This window comes from Pelmatolapia mariae, linkage group LG22 (genome assembly GCF_036321145.2).
Source record: "Pelmatolapia mariae isolate MD_Pm_ZW linkage group LG22, Pm_UMD_F_2, whole genome shotgun sequence".
NCBI lineage: Eukaryota > Metazoa > Chordata > Actinopteri > Cichliformes > Cichlidae > Pelmatolapia > Pelmatolapia mariae.
In genome coordinates, this window is record NC_086245.2 from 23,994,918 (window position 1) to 24,016,363 (window position 21,446).

Consider the following 21,446-nt stretch of genomic DNA (forward strand, 5'->3'; position numbering starts at 1 on the left):
AATATCTCAGAGCTGAGCAGAAGAAAAAGGCAATGTGCATGTTAAGCATGCCTGACCCAGCGCGCTGACGTGCACGAGTCATTTCGCAGAGTGTGTGTTGTGAGGGATTGATGGTCCGGGCCTTCAAGCGGGGAAGAGTTATTGGGAGGAATGAAGCGCCACTATACGTCACCCCCTCTCACCATGACCCGCAGACATTGGCTCTTTACACTCTTGACTCGCCGACTAACAATGTACTCGTTCACACATACAATATGAGACGTGGATAGACAAATTATAGAGTATCTAAAGCTAGATGTAGGTGCTGTAAACTACTAAATGCACATCCATATCTTTTTATGTGAGCAGCTACTATAATTGAAGAGAAAAGGTTGATAAAGAGCAGAAAAGTCTAAAAAAAAATCTGTTTTCCAGCTTGCTATATTCCATGAAAGTCCCTGTGTGTGTGTGTGTGTGTGTGTGTGTGTGTGTGTGTGTGTGTGTGTGTGTGTGTGTGTGTGTGTGTGTGTGTGTGTGTGTGCGTGCGTTTGTGTGAATAAACCTTGATTTTGTCGACACACTGAATCAGCTTGCTGAGATGGGCTATGATCTAGCTCCCCTTTTGTAAGCACAGACTGAGCGCATACACCCTTTTGCACACAAACACGTCCACATATTGTGACACCCCAGCCTCACAGCACTGAGGGCTGACAATAGTGTTAATGCCACTCCCAGAACCATGCGTCAGTGCTCCTTATTTAGGTCCTATCGAGCCCGCGGGCTGAAAATCTGTGCCTTCCTCGCGTCCTCCTCACTCTCGCCATCCCTCCTCTGACACCCCTCTTTTTTTTCCCCAGACTGCCAAGGCTTAAGTCCCTCTGTTCCATCACCGCATCAATGAGATGAAGGCACGTTGGGAGAGGTGCCTTCACACACCCCAGCAGCTTTTCCATGTGCTGAAATGTACTCGGTGCTCCCTGACTCGTAGTAACAATGTGAAATGTGACACGGAAGTGAGAAAAAGATTGCTTTTTACAAGTGAGAAATGTGCACTTTTGTGCATAGTGAAAATGAGTGAGGCCGTAGAGGCTCAGTCTCACATAAGGTCAGCTGAGTGATGCTTTAACTTTTGGAAGGCCTCTCTGACTGCTATGCTGTAAAAGCACAGACTCTGTTTAACCCAAGTCACCCAGGGTTAGTGGAGTCTAGTGAAAAATTTCATAATGATAATTTAAATGTCATTTAGCAGCAATAAAACAGAAATATGCTCTTGAACATGGATTTTGTATGCTTTAAACCAGCTATCTTACCACTTTGTACAAAAGGTATAGAAATTTAGGAAAAGGTTAGTCTTAATCTAATTATAATCTAATTAGCATTTATTTGCAGTGATGGTGTGAGCGGGCAGCACAGTGACACGGTGATTAGTGTTGTTGCCTCACAGCAAGAAGGTTTGAATGAACCATCTGGCCGGGGCCTCGGATAAGCAGAAGTAAAAATGGGTGGGTGGATGGATGGATGGATGCATAGTATCAGCATGAAGACTGAAAGCAGATGAAAACAACTGGCCTATTTGTGCAATAAAATGATCTGACACAGCATGTCTAGTTCTATCATTAGACTAATAGAAACACAGAAGCACAGGAACTCACTAGCTATGGTTAAACTGTTCTTAAGGGAAGTGCTTGTTAAGTGTCAGTCAGTGATATATTGCACTTGCAGGTGAATGGTTGGCAGAGGCAAGCAGCTTCATATGTCAAGAAGAAAACATGGAAACTGCCGTCAACAGAGTGTGTCAGATGATACAGTCCACAACAAGAGATTAGTCATTAAAATGCCGGATGGTTTGACATATTTTATGTCTAAAAAGTCATAACCCTCAATTTAATCTTCATATCAAAAGTTGAGGAAGGTGGCTGTAGTAGACCATACACCGTGACTTTTTTAAAAGCACAACTTAAAGCCATGCTGTCCATAAAGAGTGCTAAAGAGAAAAAAGAAAGAAATAGTGGAAAGGTGAGATGTTTTTTGGGCGATAGTATCAGCTAAGGAGCACAGCATGGACTGAACTGGCCTGGTGGAGGCCTAGATCCAAAGCAGGATCAATACGTTGTCACTTAACAAGGGGATTGTTGTCAGGACAGGATATAGAGCTGGAATAGGCTAAGCCTACAGAGATCTGTGCACTGGCTGTCTGTGGCAACCGACACTTTTAACCCCTAATGCTGTCCAGTCATATAGCATGTGATACAACCTTGAACTTTGAATTCTTTTCTTTTTTGTTCTTACTTTGAAAAGAACTACTCTTACTATTCATGCTAAGCTACTTTAATCTCTCCAGCTCTGAATTCAGTGTATATGAAAACGATTGAAAACGGCTAAATGGGTTAAAATATGCAATATAAATATGGTTCTCTATAAAATTCTATACATCTCTCTTTCATGGTTTCATTCATTCTTTTTCATTTTTAAAGAGAATGTTGAACGATTTTCACCACACCATCGAGCACCCACGATGAACTTGACCAATTAATCACCTTGCCTTTGGAATGCAATGCTCTGTTTAATTAACAGTAGTCAAATACAAGCAGCAGCTCGTGCTTGCGTTGTGGGATTTAAATCAGTGAGTCTTATTTCTGCGCACTTCTTTTTCAAACACCTGAAATTTCCTTCGAGTTTTCTGTCTGCTTCCCAGGTATCAGTTGGGATCGGCAGTTTAATGAAGTGCTGCAGCAACAGACTGACTCACATATGCATTTCTTAAGGAGTGGCAGTGACTCATAAAGCAACTACTGCAGGAGAATACACGCTCGCAAACACCCACCCACCCACACATACACACACACCAGAGTGCATATATACTTTGAAATACACACACACACGTATACATAGCTGATTTGTAACCCAGCGTTCCCCTGATAACACCGTTTTTCTTGGCTTTGCTGTGACAGCAGCGAATAAATTAATGGATAAATAAACAAATCCAGCACAGAGTGACTGCTTTGAATAGGAAATGAAAGGTGATCATTTGAATATGAAATTAGGGAAAACATTTTTTTTATTTTATTTTTTTTATGACAACTTGAGATTAAAGAAAATATTTAAAGCTTGAAGGGCCACACAGTGATGCACAGAAAGCACTGATCAAACTTAGCAAAAAAAAAAAAAAAAATGCATGCAAGACACAAAATGGAGAGCAGCAAGAAGAGATAAGATTTTTGAAAATAGGTGTGGATGGAACGGAAGGCGAAGAGCAAGGAGGATGGGAGGAAAATTACCTCTGACACAAGTGGGAGATGAGAGGAGAGAGAAGGTCGAAATTATCACGCGTGCGTCTGCGTGCGCAGGAAAATGCGTGCACGCGTGGGGGTGTCAGTGCAAATATACAAGCGTGTTCTGACAGACGCCTGTTGACTGGTAAAAGCTGCTTCCTAGCTTAATCCCGAGCTCACTCAAAGATACAGTCTGAAGTCTGACGTTATTACAAGATGCCTCTTTTGAAAGGAGAGGAACTCTCATCAAAGTCAACACAAACAAAATCCCCAGCAAGAACTTCACTGCTTCTCCATCTCGCTCACTGTTTCATCGACCCCCTCCCCCAACTTTTTTTTTTTTTGTGATCGTCTTTTTAAATTCATTTTCTTTTCCTTCACTTATTTTCAAAGGACTTTGACAGAGAAGAACGCTTCCTCCCCTCCTTCCCCACCCCCACCCCTCTGTCCCGCCGGAGCATCAATATACAACAAGGCCCAGAAGTCCAAACAGCAGAAAGGCTGGGTGAGAACAGGGCAACACCAATCCATAATGGATTTTCTTCTCTCTTTCATTTGCTTTCTGTGGGGAGATGCTGTAGAGGCACCACTGGCACAAAATGAGAGATGCAGAGGAGGGGAGGGGAAGGGGCAGAGAGGGGGTGAGAGCTAGAGAGAGAGAGAGACATATCGACGGGGAAAAACAGAGAAGGCCCGACGGAGACTCGAAACACTGTCGGTGACAAGAGCGCTTAAGAACATTTTTCTCATTTGTCTGCAGAGGGCTTTCATATGCTTTAAAATGCGAGGCCAAGCTCGTAGCAGAAGGTGACAGGAATTAAAAGCATTTTTCGGTGTGGCTTTAATTGATCAAATGGTGAAATTGTCTCTAATTAGGTGAGTGTGTTAGCAAGAGGGCTGCCAAGAGGTTAGCTAGATAGCCTGCAAGCAGCGATATCCCAAAATAAACTTAATTGAATCAATGAATTGAAGCTCTCCGGCTCTATCTTTTATAACCGCAGCTGATATAAATAGAATGTTTACTTCTAAAATCTCAAAACCAAACACGGACTGTCTGAGTTTCACGGGAAAGCACGAGGCAGGATTCTCTGAGGGTATTAAATTGGCTGAACTGGAGGAAGTTGTTTCAGAAATTGTTTGTTTGAGTCTCCACACCCAAGTGAGAAGTTATTTCTTTTTGTGGGAAGCTCTCAAGCATAAAATGTGCCCAGAATCCCAGGGAATAACCCCGGATGCCGTCGCAGGGTCCACAGAGTCCGTATGGTATTAGTCACCAAAGAGTCTGCTCCGACTGCTTCTGAATGCTTCACTGATTTTAATCTTGATAATTTCCCCTCTTTTCCAGTTACCTGTCCATTGCCGTCATCAATACCGTTGAGGGCAAACGACTCGAAAAGTACAATTTAATTGATTAAAATCAGGGTTTTCATTTTCAGATTCCCAAGATCTTTGTAGTGGCTGCATTAACACGGATTTGGGAACGTGGCAAAGTCTTTGAAGCAAAATCTGAGCATTCAAAGGGGTGAGTGGTTGGGCAAAAAGTACCAAAGCTTGTCAGTGGAGCACTAATGTACCCGTAACGAGGGGTACTTATTTGTACTTCAGTGAGTTTTGAACCTCTGGTGACACTTTGGTACTTTAATGTAGCAGTGCAAAAAGTGACTGTTCAAAACGGCTGCAGGTGCCCGTCATTCACGCACTTAAAAATGGACTGGGACAGAATACTTTTCTAATCTTATTGATCAGGTTTATCAAGCTCATATCTGCACCTGCAGGCACAGGGAAAACACAGGAAGGTTCAAATCCAGAACCTTCTTGCTTCTGTGCCACTATGGTGCTGATGTATAGAACAGATACTTATCAGATTGTATTAAATGCTTTTCATTTAACTTAAACGAAACGATTAAACCTTAAAATATGAAAGCAACACTGATATTTCAATTTTGCATTAATCCAAATACAGACACTTATACAGTCACTTTTTTAGGTACCTATAGACATGGTCAAGAAAACCTGGTGAAGTTCAAAGTGCTCATCAATATGAGAAAAAAATTATGATTTAAGTGGCTTTAAACATGGCATGCTGGAATGCTTGCTGGTGCCACATGGGCTGGTCTAAGCATTTCAGAAACTGCTGCTGCTCTACCGGAAGTTTCTATCACAAGTATATTTACAGAGAGTGGTTCAGAAACAGAAAATATGAACGCAGGTCTCTGAATGAAAATGCCTTGTTGATGTCAGAGGTCATAGTATGATCAAGTTAATAGTAACTCAATAACATCTCGTTTCAACCAAGGAATGTAGAAGCGCATCACTGAACGCTAAGCACACTGAACCTCGATGTAGCCACACAGATTTCCCAGCAGTGTAAAATGAGTGGTCAGGCATATCTATTCATAATTACAGTAAACATGATGTTAAGTGCAGTTTTCTTGGCAAGCCACATCCATAATATAAATTAACATGGAATTTGTTTAGTGCTTTGGTAAGAGAAGCCAGCACAATGGATTGAGTCATTAATGAAGACTCATTATTTTTAGATTTTTCATCCTCACTCAAAAAACAGTCACCAAACCTCTGTTGCATCTATATGTGCAGTTTTTATGTCTTTGAAACTGAAGTCATGGCTCATCCCTTATTCTTTTACAGAAGTGCTTGATCTTGCTAGCCTGAAATGACTGTTACTAATATGGTAGCTAAATAGCGTGTGTGTGCTTCTAGTGAGGCTTTTTCAGAACATACACAAAATAAACTACCTTGTTCGCAGGTTTCCAGGGCTGGGCGGCCCATCATATACAGACAAGATGTCAAAGTCCTCCTCTAGGGCAAAGCCTTGAAACACCAGCTGTATCCGGTTGTGCTCCGCCGCCACAATGACCCATGTACAGTTGGCATAGTTAGGATAGCCGTAAGGGTATCCAGGGCTTTCTATTGTCCCATTGGGATTCTGTAATGTGTAACTGCAGTTCTGAGCTGTGAAGAAAGAGAAAGAGAAAAAGAAATAGTCAGTTATTAAAAGGCAGAAAGACACGTTGCAGCAGAACAGCTAGCAGAGTGCTTAAGCGTTAAGGATTCTCCAAATAAAAAGAAAAAAACCTCACTCATCTACACTCAAGAAAGGAAATTATACAAATGCACACCCACAGTCAAACATTTTGCACCAAATACTGCAACATCCATTATCACCTACAGCATAAGCCATTAATATTGCAGTGCTAAATGGCTCGCCCCCCTTCTCTCAGCTTTCCCCACCTCTACCTACCTCCATCATCACACGCTTGTTCATCACACACAGCACTGGTCCTACCACCACATTAATAATAGGTTCCCACGTTAATACATGACATAGCTCGAGAAGAAGAGTCGAGGCGACGAGAGGAGGGGAGAGGAGGAGACGTACTTGATTGCTACATTAATTGAACTCATCTTGCATTTTTTTTTCAGCAGCCACTTAAACTGCCTTCAATCTGAGATTTTAATTGTATCCGTACAAGGCTCGGGGTGGATGTAAGAAGCGTTGTCTATGTGTCTGTGAGCGTTTTCAATCCCCAAGCTAAATGACTTGTCTTCGACTGATCTGAGCACAGCCGAGACTTTTAATCAATGTTAGGATTTAGCTGTAATTAATCGCTAATGAGGAATGATGTGTCATTGCACTAGCTATATTATGCACAACTCTGCATTTTGTCTGTGCTCTCAGAGTTAATTTACAAATTACTGTGTTTATACACATAACGTTCAATAGTTAAAGAGGCACATTATTCCCAAATCAAATTTCCATATTTCCCCCTGGTCTATACCACTTTTCCTCTATCTAGATGATTTTGGTGTCACCTGCCGGGCTCGGTAGATATCCACTGTAGAGATGCCAGCCTTCTCTTGAATATGATGGAATGAATGGCCACAGCTAATGACTGCTTGCCTTGTGGAGCAAAGGCGCACCATACAAAAATATCTAGGTGGAGAAATAACACTACAGCCTGATGGAAAATGTAGGCGTTTGGTTTTGGGTTAAGGTGCCTCTTAAAATGATATTAATTTGATTTCATACATTGTAAAAAACAAAAAACAAAAAACAAAAAGCCTGTAAAAAAAACAGAATGGAGATGATTGTAATTTTCTGCCACTACAATACCTGCTTTTTTTCTTCTTCTTTTGTTTTTGTAAATCAAAACTTCCAATGCATAATTGAAAAAGATATATAAAAAGCTGTGACTAGCACTCTTCCCTCACAGCAAGAAGGTCCTGAGTTCAATTCCACCATCAGGATGGGATCTTTCTGTGTGGAGTTTGTGTGGGTTCTCTCCGGGTACTCCAGCTTCCTCCCACAGTCCAAAGACATGCAGTGAGTGGGGTTAGGTTAACTGATGTTTCTTAATTGTCCATAGGTGTGAATGTGAGTGCGAATGGTTGGCTCCCTGAATTGGATAAGCAGAAGAGATGGACATGGCGATGATTTTCTTTATGTCAAAAAACCATAAACCCCCCCCAAAGAACACTAAATCTGAACAGTCAGATTTAAATCCCTCCCTACATCAGGAATCTGGTACCCTATGAACATATTCGTGGTCACCACAGAAGTGAGCTAAATGAATATATCCTTGCACATGCTGTTAATACAAATGAAGTATATTTCCCTTTTGTTCACTTCAGCCAAAAAACCTGCATCATAATGTAGCCTGATTAAAATGTAATTAGGAGAGTATAATTGCAGGACATCTGTTATCTGGATAACCCACATTATTCAACAACCAGAATGCAAGACTTGCAGTAGATACGATATTTGTTTTGTTCATTTGTATGCACAGAGAAACAGGGCAAATGTCTATGATAAATCAATGCATGCTACCTGAGGGCATAAAAAAGTGACAGTTTAAATAAGGATTATTGAGTAAACACATCGCAGCTTTGAGACAGGTAAAAGTAGAGGCTGCTTTGATGGGTTGTGGGGGTAGGGTGGAGGTGGACATTGAATGGTTGTGAAGCATATAGAATCTGTTCTACTTTGTGCACATTCTCTGATGGATAGGGAAAACTCAAAGCCCAAAATCTGTCCATATTTTCACTCTGAAATATGCATCATGTCTGAGAAACCAGCAGGGATTTACAGGTAATAAGGCACCAAGCATGAAGGCAACTAAAGAGACTAAAAGGGGAGGGGCTTAACAAAAATACATTTTAGTTTCACTCAAAGTTGAAAAAACAAAACAAACAAACCTGAAAAAGTGGGTTTGTTATTGGTTACCCGGACAAGCAAATGCTGCATTTGATCTCATGGTAGCAATCAAAGTGAATGTCAAAGATTTCAGGGGCTACACACCACATCAAGGTGTTTATGTATCCTGAATCGCTACTGGAAAAACATCCACCCACCCAAAAGCACATGCACACACACAGATACAAACATATTTTTCTTTCCCAGGTAGAGGAAATGCATTTTTGGGGGGCGAAGGATAGAAGCAGATAGTTTCAGAAGGTTAAGATATAGGCTGTCTGGATGGCATTGGCAGCAGCTCGAGGTTAATCCAGTCACAGTGTATCTGTCATGCCACTGTTGACTCCCAAGGGCCTGTCTGGTCCAAAAACAGGCAGAAGCCTCTCCACCGTCACTTTTCAGTGCTTCATGTGCGCTTGACCTCTTCCAAAAGATGCTAATGTGAGTGCACTCGTACGCAGACAAGAATTAACGTACGTGGAACAGAATTAAACTACACGTTTAATGGTGCATCCAGAGTTTAGCTATTTGCTTGCTTTAGAAATCTGTAAGTGAATTCATGGCATGTGTAAAATCATGTACTCTTTTTTCCCTCTTCTTTAAGAAGAATCAAGAGAGAAGAACAAAAAAGGATCAAAGTGAGAGCTATCTTCATCTGATTTTTCATTAAAGCCTTTAAATAGGCTCAGCAAGTGAGCATCCAGCCTCCCAATTACCATCAGGTCAATACTAATATCCAGGTAAAACCCCCACATCTAACTCTCCCACCTGACTTTCTTACCCACAACCCAGTCAATAATCTCCTCATCATCTCCCTCATTACAGCGCCTCAGTTAGACAATGCCAATCAGGAGCTCACACTGTAGAGCAGACAGATTGCAGAGCTTGATGGGGATCAAAAGGGTCTGCCAACCTATTGTACTGAGTAAAGACGAGTAGAGTGGACTGTATTATAAAACAATACCAGGAAGGTTAGGGCGATTGAATTGTTATTAATCACTTTTAGCATCAAATTGAAGAAATAATTGATTTCGTGACTCTTGAGGTGCTACCAGCTGAAGTGAAAACATTACAAAGAGAGTGTGTTCTGCAGCTAAATAAAAGGTTTTCACACACAGTGCACACGCCATTACAGCATGAAGCACGCTGCACATGTTGATGTATGACAGGTGATCAACCAGGCAGGAACTCAGGCTCTGTGTTTTATGGACACAATTAAGCGAAGCAAAAAAAAGGAAAAGAAAAAGTAATAATGATGGAGGATATGTCTGCTGCCAGAGCTCTGCTAAATGCTGTTTTGAATTGTAAGCAGCAGTGCCAAGTGACCAACTCCTAAATTGATAATGATGCATACAGTCTTGGACAAAAGACCAAGCTGGAGTTTTACGAGAAGCTGTTTTATTCTGGCTGTAGCCAAAAACAGTTATATTCCTGATGAAAAACGGTCAGGCTCAGACTCAGAATTCAATTGTAGAAAAAACAGGCGCTTGAAAATGCACTTCTGTGGCCTTTAAGGACCAATTTGAAACATTATCGACTTTGATTTTCATATCGGGGGGGTGATAACAGGGACACTTGCCAGATGTTTCTGCTGAACCCTGCAGTCATGCTCATTCTAAATTATGCGCAACTGCAGAAAAAAAGGTCACCATAAGATTCAAGTGAGGTTAACCGAGGTTCTGAAAGTCTGCTGTCCCTGTTCTTTGAAAACCCGGAGCCTTTGATTAAGTGGATCCTGCACTTGGGGCTTGGATGAATTATTTAAGGCTCGCCCAGGATGCATTATGAAATTAGCATCTGGGAGCTGGTGACCTACTCTGAAGGCCTTCGGTGTAAATCTGCAGGGAAGAGCCCATCCTGCAGTTGACTCTACTGACACACCATAAAGACACCATAAAGACACTGCTGGCGGTGCTTTTTTAGCCACCGGTAAAGTAAGAAGGTCATGTTTTCTCACATTGTGTAAATTCTGGTGAACCAGTGAATGCCGAAGAGCAGGAGATGCTAGTTCAGCAATTAGGAAATGGCCATCGTTTTTAAGTGCTTATCATATTTCATCTTCCATCATGCCATTGGGAACTGTTTGCAGAAGGCTTGTAGTGGAATGTTAACTGTGTGGATGTTCAACAGATATGTTGTCCACTGCTTAGCCCGCTGTGCCACTGGCAGCATCCACTTGGCACTTAGCATCTCCGGTGCGCAGGCTGCCAAATGAGTGTACAGGGAGAGGTGTGACCTTGCTGGGGCAGCACTCCAGGTTCTACCTGTGCCTGTGTTTGTGTGCAGGTGCTGTTGTTTGCTTTGCTGGTGCAGTTGTTCAGTAGCAGACACACAGAACTGTGGTGGCGCGCTGTGACACTTTGATGAATCGATGGTCACCGCGCTGCACTCGGGCAGGACAGCAACCCCTCCGAGAGGAAGGAGACAAGAAGAGACCAAAAAGGAAAGAGAGAAAGAGGCGGGGCTAAGGGCGAACGGGTGGTGGGGCAGACAGACACAAAGCAGACTGAATCTATGGACATATGAGAAAATAGATTTGGAAGACGTGATGCGAGGAATAATAGAAGCAAAGGTGAAATGAGGTCCAAACTGCGGGGAAATAAAAAATAGCAGAATGAACGTTTGCCAGAAAGAACAAGTGAGGGCGACGAGAGAAGGGACACCAGCCAATGGGGTCAGCAGGGGGGGTTGAATGAGTGGGACAGAGGAAGAACACTATATAAGGTGGGATATTTTTTACCTGTTTTGCTGAGGTCACAGACAGCCAGTGTGACATTCACAGCAAGATAGTGCTTAATCTGCACTGCTGGCAAAACCTAGAGGTCCATTTCGAGGGAGGCTTCAGTGGCATTTGTGTGTGCGCGCGTGTGTGTATGTGTTCGTTTGTGCAAGTAAAGAGAGACAGGCGTATACACGTGCCTGTGTGTGGAGGTATCATTTGTCTACACATGTATGAGTGTAATCCCTATACCCTGGGTGAGTATAGTGTCTGATGTCTGCATGTAACTCCTCTGCTGAGATACAATTACACTCTCCACAGTGACTATGAATGGGAGGATATTTCATCAAAGTGAACACAATCCCGACATCACAGTCTCATAATGCCATAAAGACGCAAATAATACCGGCAATACAGCAGTGCAAATCTTCTTTCTGGACCCCATCAGTTTTTTTTCTCTGTTTCCTTATTCCCCTTGCTCTCTCTCTCTCTATCGCTCCCTTGTCTCCCCATCTACCCATCTATGATTCAAGACTGCCTTTGGACAAAAGACAAAGATGCAGAGAGCATCCTGTTCTTCCAGACAATAATAGAAGTGTTTTATGTCTTATGTTGCGCAAGATGAATGCAGTTTCAGAGAATGAGTCTTGTTCCAAGTTTAAAGGGACACTTTAACTCCCCACAATCAAACTTATATATATATATGTGTATATATATATATATATATATATATATATATATATATATATATATATATATATATATATGTTTTGCCTCCAGTGCTTTCGATCCATCTGTCTAGAAGAAGCTGTAGTGGGATGCCATTAACGTTCCTTTAATGTTTACATCCTGTCACGCAGGATTTTTGGATTTCCTTTTCCATATTTTCCATCACATACTCTGGGTCCCAACTCTTAATCTGTGAACTCAGGCATTTTCAGTCCCATTTTCAGTTGCCTGAACCACAGCAACTTGTAGCATAATAACCCTTATTATGGTATAGCACCACTAGGGGGTGTCGTTCTATTATTGTGGTAGTTGGAGAGTCTCCTAGTGTGAGTGCAGTGCCGGCCATTACAGCCGAGCATGCTGCTCACCATGCATCTGTTTAGAGAGACCATACCATTGTAACGGGCTAGCGCAGGCAACTACCTAACCCCGGCACATGTATGAACGAATAGGGTAGAGCCGTGGAGACCTGGCTTGTATGGTCTTGTTCTGCTATCGCCAAATAAAGGTCTGTTGTTCTGTCTAACTGACTGGTCTCCGAGTTGTCCAGCTAACCTCCACACCACATGCTCGCTGGACCTGCTAGCCGCTCCTTCCTCACCAGACAGCAGTTACAAACTCACCCATGAAGAAGCAGACCACATAAAGTTACATAGTATAAAAGTTGTGAACACTCTGCTGATTCAATAATTGCAGTGCTCCAGACCTTGACTGGCATTAGCTTCAGCACAAAAACTGTGTGCTGAGTTTCCATGGCGGAACAGCTCCTGTTGGTGTTATTTGTTGGTACATTTATCCATATGAGTTCAGCCTTTTCATTATTCCCAAGACAAACTAAAAACATACTATATATGGTAAGTATGAGGCAGTCTAAAGAAAAAAAAGCATCCAGCTGGAATAAAAATTTCAAACTAAAGAAATGCTTCCTTTTGAGTGTGTTTATTGTTTGTATTACTGTAGCCTATCCACATCTAACTTAGCCCATGAGTACACTTCAAAAAAACAATTGTTTAGTGTGTGTGTGTGTGTACCGATAACTGCTCCCTGGTGGACAGATAAACCCTTCCGCCCCATGGATCCTCTCAGCACCACCATTTGTCTCTTGACGTGTCAGCACGTAAGCACGTCTTGACCGCATCACATCTGAATTAACCTTGCGATGGCCGCCATTAAAATGAAAATGTGCGAGCTAAGCGATCCCGCTCACCCCCATACATTTGGCTAATGTCTATGCCTGGACGACACCTCCTGCCGTTAACAGGCAAGCCAAATGCAGTGGAAGGTGCTAGTGATAGGCTTTGGTCCCTCTCAGCCCTCCCTTCCACAGGTTGTTTCCACTGGGCTGAATGGTAATTATTATTTTTTCCTTAAAAGAAAAAACAAAACAAGTTTCCATTTCCATAATGGTGCACATTCAAAGGCTGGAATGGCTTCCTGCTGCAGGAATGTGTCAGGTCAAAATACAGCAGTGATTTCTCTGAGTGGATACTCAAGGAAACTGATATGTGAATACATTTGTTAGCACACACTCTCAACTGTAAATCAGGGAACACATGCTAAGAATACCAGTGCTAATGATGCAGTGTTGTTCTAGTTGCAACATCCCCACTGCAAGCTCTATGAAAGGATCTGTTGATGCCTATGGCACACAAAGTTAATACTGACACGCGCAAGAAACCCCACAAAAACTCACTGTCAAGGCAACGTAGCTGCAGGCTGAAACGTGTGGGGTAAGAAAACAAACAGTGCCCACATGCAAAGATTAAGCCAAAGATTAAAGAGCTGAAGAAAGCGGCTGGATACTAAGAAGACACTGAAGAGGGATGCATGCAGAAATGCACATTTGCATGAATGCATGCAAACATTCCTGCCTGTTATCAGGGCTGGCAAAAGAAGCACAATGGAGCATGTGTTCTCTCAGACAGAGAGGAAGAGAAGGGGGAGAGCCAGGCAGTTCCTTCCAGCTGGGTCATATTTAACCAGCAGTATTACCATGCCAGCCAAAAGGACCTGCACAACAGCCACCTACCTACCCCCTGAAAAAAACCCTATCTCTAGGTAGTCTTCATCATTTTTTTTCACTTTCTTATCAGTACATTCCAACAGCCCTACGGAAAGTTGGTGCTACTGTGAGCAACAGAGCTCCTCAGCAACCTACGCACCAAGTTAATCAATAGAAAATAGTCCATTCAGAGTCGAAGACATGCTGGTACAGTTGATATTCTACGCTTTCAGATAGACCTCTGTCTTTTCTAGCGTATCAGTGTATTCTACATGGGTGCAAATGGGCCTCCCTTACAAAACACGATGAATTGCGTATGTGTCCTTAAGCTCTGTACGTACACTTGCATTTTTAGCATTGAGTGGAGGATGAATAAAAAAGAAAAGAAAACAAGTGCAGTTCAGTGTCATTCACTGCTCTTGACACAGAAGCTGTATGCTGTTCCCATGACAACAGTGTAACAGGAAAGCACACATAAAGACAAATCCCTGTCTTCAAGCATTTTTTCATACTTGAGTGCGCTCTACCCCGCACAGGTGTGCACGTCTCTGTTCAAACATATGTACACACACGTGTACGCTCCTCGAATTATTTCAATTTTATTTCCCGGTCTTCTTGGGGGGGGGGGTGAGAAAAGCACAATTACGTGTGAGTCTAATGTGTGAAACAGCGAAAGTCAATTATCAACTCATTGTCATTCTCCTCACATCTTTGAGCTCAGCTCTTTGAGTTACATTAGACCCCACATATTCTGCAGTGATAATCCCACTCACATTCTCCAGTGCATTTGCACCTACATTGCATGAGAAATCAGGGGAAATTACACTTTCAGGACCAATAGCATCCATAGGAGGTGGAATAATGTTGTGACCATGTTACATTTTCTTTTACACCATTCTTCCGGGCAAGACTCATGCTTGCGTGTCTGTCAGATAGTGAGTGGGCATTTGTGAGCGTTCAATCCTTTGTGAGTAATGTATATTAAAACCAGAGAGGAAACACTGTTCCAAAGGTCAGGTCAGGAATGTCCCAGCAGGACTATTCCATCTATCACTGAGAGACGGATGAGCAGACGATCAATCTGCCTCCCTTCAGCTAACTGTGGTGCAGTTTAACCTTTCAACTCAGAGCCTAACAGCCCCCCAAGGAAGGCTCAAGTGAACTGTGGTCCACATTCATAATCAATGGGCCGCGTGCATTGCAGTCACATAATTAGAATTTATAGTGAAATAAAATAAAATGTCACAGCTACTCATTACATTACTTAGACTCTGGATTTCCACATTGCTTTAGGTGTTAGATTTAGAGCCTTTAAATCCACAGATATGTGCAAATTACAACCATTAACTTGTTTAGACCGTGAGAAAGAAAAACATGTTTTAGCAGTTTGCATCTAAGTCCTGGATTATAAGTTAAAATAATTAAATAACCATTAAAACATTATTCTCATGTACTTCAGGCACAAGATTGCATCTAATTTGCACTGATACCGGATATCATTAATATTAATAGGTTTTTTTTTTTGTTTTGTTTTTTTTATAAATATCAAAATAGAGCAAGCATGAGTAAAGAAATAATTCTAACAAACATTTTTTTTAAAGAATCCATGTCCTCTTTCACCATGGCTTTCTGCCATACTGTTTTCTTCTCGTCCACTTAAATAGTACTTAAGGGGATATTTTCCCCTCACCTGTTCTCATTAGGAATTTATTTTCTCAGCAGAACATGTAACACAAAGCAGATGAAAACCTGTGGTAACAACAGGTTAAACTGGGTTTGCTTACCCCCCCCCAAAAAACTGAGGGTAACTAAGTCTAGCGGACAAATCAATGGAATGTGTTAGCCTTGAAGAATTTTGACTACAAACTCAAGTACAATATTCTCTTAAAGGAATGATTCAACATTTTGGGAGAAGAAAAGTGTAAATACCAGGAAAGACCAGAAAGTTCACATTTGAAGATGTGTGGCAGAAATTATAAACAGTAGTACCTTGAGATGGGTAAGCTCAAGTTTTAGGCTCCCATAGAGCAACTGAAGCCAGTATGGAAGCAAAAGATGCCCTTGACTAGAGTAGCACCATCCTATCTCCAGAGTAGATAGAAGTTTTAATATCAATATCAATACAGATACTTGATGATTTAAAAATCAGATATATTGGCCAATATCTTTTTCCTATCACAGATAGAAACAGTTTGTCCTAACACTTGTTACATGTAGTTATTTATTAGCCCTTACTGAGATAATATGGCGATGCACCTTAAAAATAATCTTGTTTTATTGTCGCATAAAGCCATGGATATGTCTGTGAAGGTTCTCAGTCATCCAGGTCATCGTAGTCTAAGGAGCTTGGAAATAAAAGCGTCTGGACTTCTTTAGGTTGCTTGAAGACGTTTCACCTCTCATCCGAGAACCTTCTTCAGTTCTAGGGTAAAATGGTGGAGAGTCCCAGATTTAAACCCTGTGGGAGTATCCCCCCAAGGAGGGACAAAAGGACCCCCTGATGATCCTCTACCTAATCACATGAGTCAAGGTGTGAAAATGGGTGTGGGTCACAATCAGACAGGGTTTCGGGTGAGCTCATTGTGAAACCTGGCCCCACCCTATCATGTGATTTCCTGAGGTCAGATGGCCCAGGATGTGAGTGGGCGTTAAGGCGTCTGGGAAGGGATCTCAAAACTGGATTATAGATGGCAGACAGTTGGTGTCGTAAACCACCGCCTCTGTTCAAAGATGGTCGCTCACAGTGGACGTAAATGGCTTCTTTCACTCCTCTTTCAAACCATCTGTCCTCTCTGTCCAAAATGTGAACATTGGCATCTTCAAAAGAATGACCTTTGTCTTTTAGATGCAGATGGACCTCTGAGTCTTGTCCCGTGGAGGTGGTTCCTCTATGTTGTGCCATGCGCTTGTGAAGTGGCTGTTTGGTCTCTCCAATGTAGAGGTCTGGGCATTCCTCGCTGCACTGTACAGCATACACCACGTTGTTAAGTTTGTGTTTTGGAGTTTTGTCTTTCAGGTGAACCAGTTTCTGTCTGAGAGTGTTGCTGGGTCTGAAGTACACTGGGATGTCGTGCTTGGAGAAAACTCTCCTGAGTTTCTCTGATACACCGGCTACATAGGGGATGACAATGTTGTTGCGTCTGTCTTTCTTATCCTCCCTCGCTGGTGTCTGATCTTCTTTTCTGTGCATCTTCGCTGACTTTATAGGATAACCGCATGTTTTGAGTGCTTCCTTTACATGTGTGTGTTCCTTCTTTTTCCCTTCAGGCTTAGAGGGAACATGTTCTGCCCGGTGGTGTAGGGTCCTGATTACTCCAAGTTTGTGTTCCAGAGGGTGATGGGAGTCAAAGAGGAGGTACTGGTCCGTGTGTGTGGACTTCCAGTAAACTTCAATGTTGAGGTTGCCATTCTCTTCAATGTACACAGCGCAGTCCAGGAAAGGCAAACAGTTATCCTTTGTGTCTTCCCTGGTGAACTTGATGTTCTTATCCATGGCGTTAATGTGCGCAGTGAAGGATTCCACTTCTTGTGTTTTGATTTTGACCCAGGTGTCGTCTACATATCTGTACCAGTGGCTGGGTACTCTCCCTTTAAAAGAGTCAAGAGCCTTTCTTTCCACTTCTTCCATGTAAAGGTTGGCTACAATAGGTGACACAGGGGAGCCCATGGCACAGCCATGTTTTTGTCTGTAGAAGCCCTCGTTGTATTTGAAATATGTAGTGGTAAGGCAGAGGTCTAACAGTGTGCAAATCTGATCGAGTGTGAAGTTGGTCCTGTCTTCCAAGGAGCTGTCTTCTTGTAGTCCTTTTCTGACAGTCTCCACGGCCTCCGTGGTGGGTATGCATGTGAAAGCCATGGATCACTTGCTAATATTTTTGCACAGCTCTGCTCAGATTGTTTAGCTGTTGTGTTTATGGCGTTCCAAACGTGTTGCTAACAGGGAGGCTGCAGAGTGCCGTAGTAGACAAAACTTGCAACACCAAAACTCATCATATGGCTGAAGGGCGTTTCTCCTGTCTTTTCTTTACTTTGTTCACTTTCATTTATCAGCCATTATAAGTGCTAATACTGATATATCAGCAATAGTTGTGCTCCACTACAGTGGAGTGAGTCACCTATGCAACTAGAGCCTGCAATATCCACTAAGAACCGGTGATTTGTGATATAACACCTCCCATATAAATTTTCACGTGATAAAAAAGCAGCTTATCACAATGCCAATAATATAGTGAGGCCATGTGTTTATTTTCCCTTGTACAATGACCAACAACACAAGCCCAAACATGTCTGAGAGCGAGAGCCATGTGCCAGGTTCAATGATGATTTAGTACCTAAAAACAGAGCTGCTTTAACAAACTCCAACAAAACAGACCAATTTGCAAATTAGCCAAGAAAACTATATCAGCTAAAGGTGGGAGCAACAAATTCTTCAAAAACACATTGTCGAATATGAGAAGATACTAGCAGATGATGATGTTTGACCCAAATATAAACCGCACTCCATATGCCAGGATGCACAAACGGTGGATAAAAAATTAATGATGCAGTTACATGGTAGAAAAGCAAGGGTTTAAGCAGGTGGTTAAAAACTTGGAAAGGTAGAAAATGTGTTTCCATTTCAAAGTTATTATGTGACAACACCGGTTAAGCCACTTCAGTTATTGTTAAGCTAAGTGTTAAGTGTTAAACAGTCATTTTATACTTTCACTTCAAATTTCCAAAGAAAACACTGCCTACACTAGGCCGCTTTTGTACCTATATTGGACTTCTGCTGCAGAAGTCCAATATATGTCCAATATACTTCTGCTGCAGAAGTCCAATATCAGTGAGTTGCCATGACAATAACTAATTGAAAAAAAGGCGGAAAATGCCCTTAATTTTGTTTGTGCTAAACAAAAAACAAAATTCTATTGCCTGTCTACTGCCTACAATCACCTATAAATCATTGTTCAGTTTTTTTTATTATGTTTTATTATTATTATTATTTTATTTTTATTTTTTTTTACAGATTTTTAACAAATTTCCTAGAGATATCATTTCCAGCTGTATGGCTTACCTCTACTAACAAACCAATAAATTGTTATTTAAAATACTGACAAAGCAATTAGGCAGGCAGCTGCACAGCCTTTTAGAATTTACTCAACCTAGGGGATGACGTGCTGTAGTGCGCTATGTTAGGACAGCTCAATCACTGTGATTATTATTCAGATCCACTTGTGTGCTCCAGTTAACAATATTATGCTATTAATATTAATATGATATCAATTTTAAAAAACATCTCATGTATTATTAGTGTAGCTAATCGGGGTTGTCCTGATTTGAATTCAAACTCACAGTCACCTTTTTTTTCATGTGGTATTTTACTGGTCGACGTCCTGTAGAAAGACATATTTCACACTATCTGCTCCGTTACATTGCAATAATTTGGCTTTTATGCTTATGTGTTTTTTGTACCTTAATGTACTGAATTATTACCCAAAAACCAACGGCAAAGTTGGTCAACACCAGCCCAAAAGAGCACTTAGCAGAAAAATGTGATGGTGATTCAGCTGCAGAAATGGGAAGCACTTCCATTTTCAGTCCATTTACACCAAGTTGTTTCTTTAATTTTTGTGAATCAGATTGTCAGAATGTTGGCAAGCCTCGCAGCTTTTGGCAGATTTTGGGATGCCGTGGCACACAGCATCAATACTCTCCAACTTTGAGAGCTAACTTCTATCCTGATTTACCATGAAAAATGTACAAACTGCTTTCTCAAGTTTTATTTAACTTACTATTTTCAACTTATATTAAATAGAAATCAGAGTGTTTTTCCTCCAAGCTGCTGAACTGTTCCTTTGAAGTCCACAACAGTCCTTCTCTAATCAAACAGAATTATCTTCCATTACCGACTACAATATAGAGATGGAACAAAACATGTATCCTTCTACACCAAAATCTAAATTTGAGCAAGTGTAGGAGTAAAAGACACTCCCACACACATTTACTGCTTCTTCCCCGCCTCGCTGCCACAAAAAGTCTGCAGACAGATTACCTATATGCTCAATAGAGAGAGAGAAGCAGTATAAAGAAGAAAAAGACAAGGACAAGGACAAGATACCTCCTGTCCACTATCTAATCTTCAATCTCCGGGATCACTGATATCTGATAAGAACAGTGTAAATCAGGAAACTAAAGAAATCCCTTCCTGAGCTTTGCGTCTATACAAGACAGACAGGGCATCTATGTCTATCACTCACTTTGTGAGGATTTACCATAGCTGGAGAAAATTCCCATACCTGATAACAGCAAGATGAAAATTTGAATCAAGATGGAGGATTCCGTGCTCGAGCTGTTCACAGATATATGGCTAGTGGCAATGAATTATTGATATGTTTATTTCACCTTTACTTATGCAGGGAAAATTGACTTAGCATGTACGCGCTTGTTCCTGACATTTCAAACCTCACGGCGGCTCTATTGTTGTTACAGCCGTTACACATATGGGCGATGCCCATTTCAATCACACTCCTCCACTGGTGTTTGCTGAAAGAGAACAGGCAGGAAAGTGAAATGACAGCCACTTTCTCCTCACAAATCACTGATGTAGTCTCATACAGCAAGCCAATTTACCATTACCTGTCCAGTCCCCATCAAATGTCTTTAATGGAGCTCAACTGGAACAACGGAGAAAAAATACAGGTGAATAGAATGACTCATACTTAAGGAGCTTAAGGGCACATGCTATGTTGCAGCCTGTGAACGTGATGCCTTAGAACTGCCAGAACAGAGCAATACTGCTCCACTCATATTCCCTGGATAAGTAAATGAGCCAAAATATACATTTATTAATTTAATGTTGTTCTCTCCGACAAGCTGGGAGTCATATCAAAAAGAATCCAGATGATTTCGTTGGCAAGATTTCCAGTGGCTTTGGTTGGATGTGAAGTACTGACTTTAGAACTCGAACAACAATGATCCATAAATACCATAGTCTTAGGCATGGATCATATTTAATTAAAATAAATTTAAATTAATATGATCTTCCTGAATGTTGTTATACCTTTATCTATATGCTCACAAAGTCTGAATGTCTACTTTGTGTTGAGCTTTTGTAAAAGCCGGTGAAGACGGTCATGCAGAAGTTGGCTTAAATGCATTTAAGAAGGCTTTTTCTCTTTTTTTGGAAGGGTTGTATGCAAGTGTGCACAAACTGCTGTGTGCGTGTGTGCGTGTGCGTGTGTGAGTCACTGTAGCTGTTATCACTGTGACGAAGCACAGTGACAGAACTCTGGCCATCTGGAGAAAGATGACGGTATGAATCACTAGAGAGGAGGACGAACGAAGAAAAGACGAGGTGGTGAGGGAGGAGAGAAGGAGAAGGAGCGATGGGAAGAGAGACAGAGGAGCAGGTTGACACAGCGGCAGGTGGGTGGGGAAGTAACAGTGCTCATGAGGAGAGGGGCATTGGCATCATCTGAGAGCTGTGTGCACACACGCGCGTGACAGATACGTGCACGCTGGGGCACGTGCACACACAGCCTCTCTGTG

The 21,446-nt window shown here is 41.8% G+C and overlaps 1 protein-coding gene across 1 annotated transcript in view; it reads right to left on the minus strand.

Moving 5' to 3' along the window:
* The window catches only part of csmd2 (CUB and Sushi multiple domains 2), a 256,929-nt gene that overhangs the window by 230,624 nt on the left and 4,859 nt on the right, over window positions 1-21,446 (minus strand). Inside the window, exon 2 of the mRNA XM_065471148.1 lies at window positions 6,008-6,224. Coding sequence (XP_065327220.1) covers window positions 6,008-6,224 — 217 coding nt within the window. The remainder of the gene's footprint in view (window positions 1-6,007; window positions 6,225-21,446) is intronic.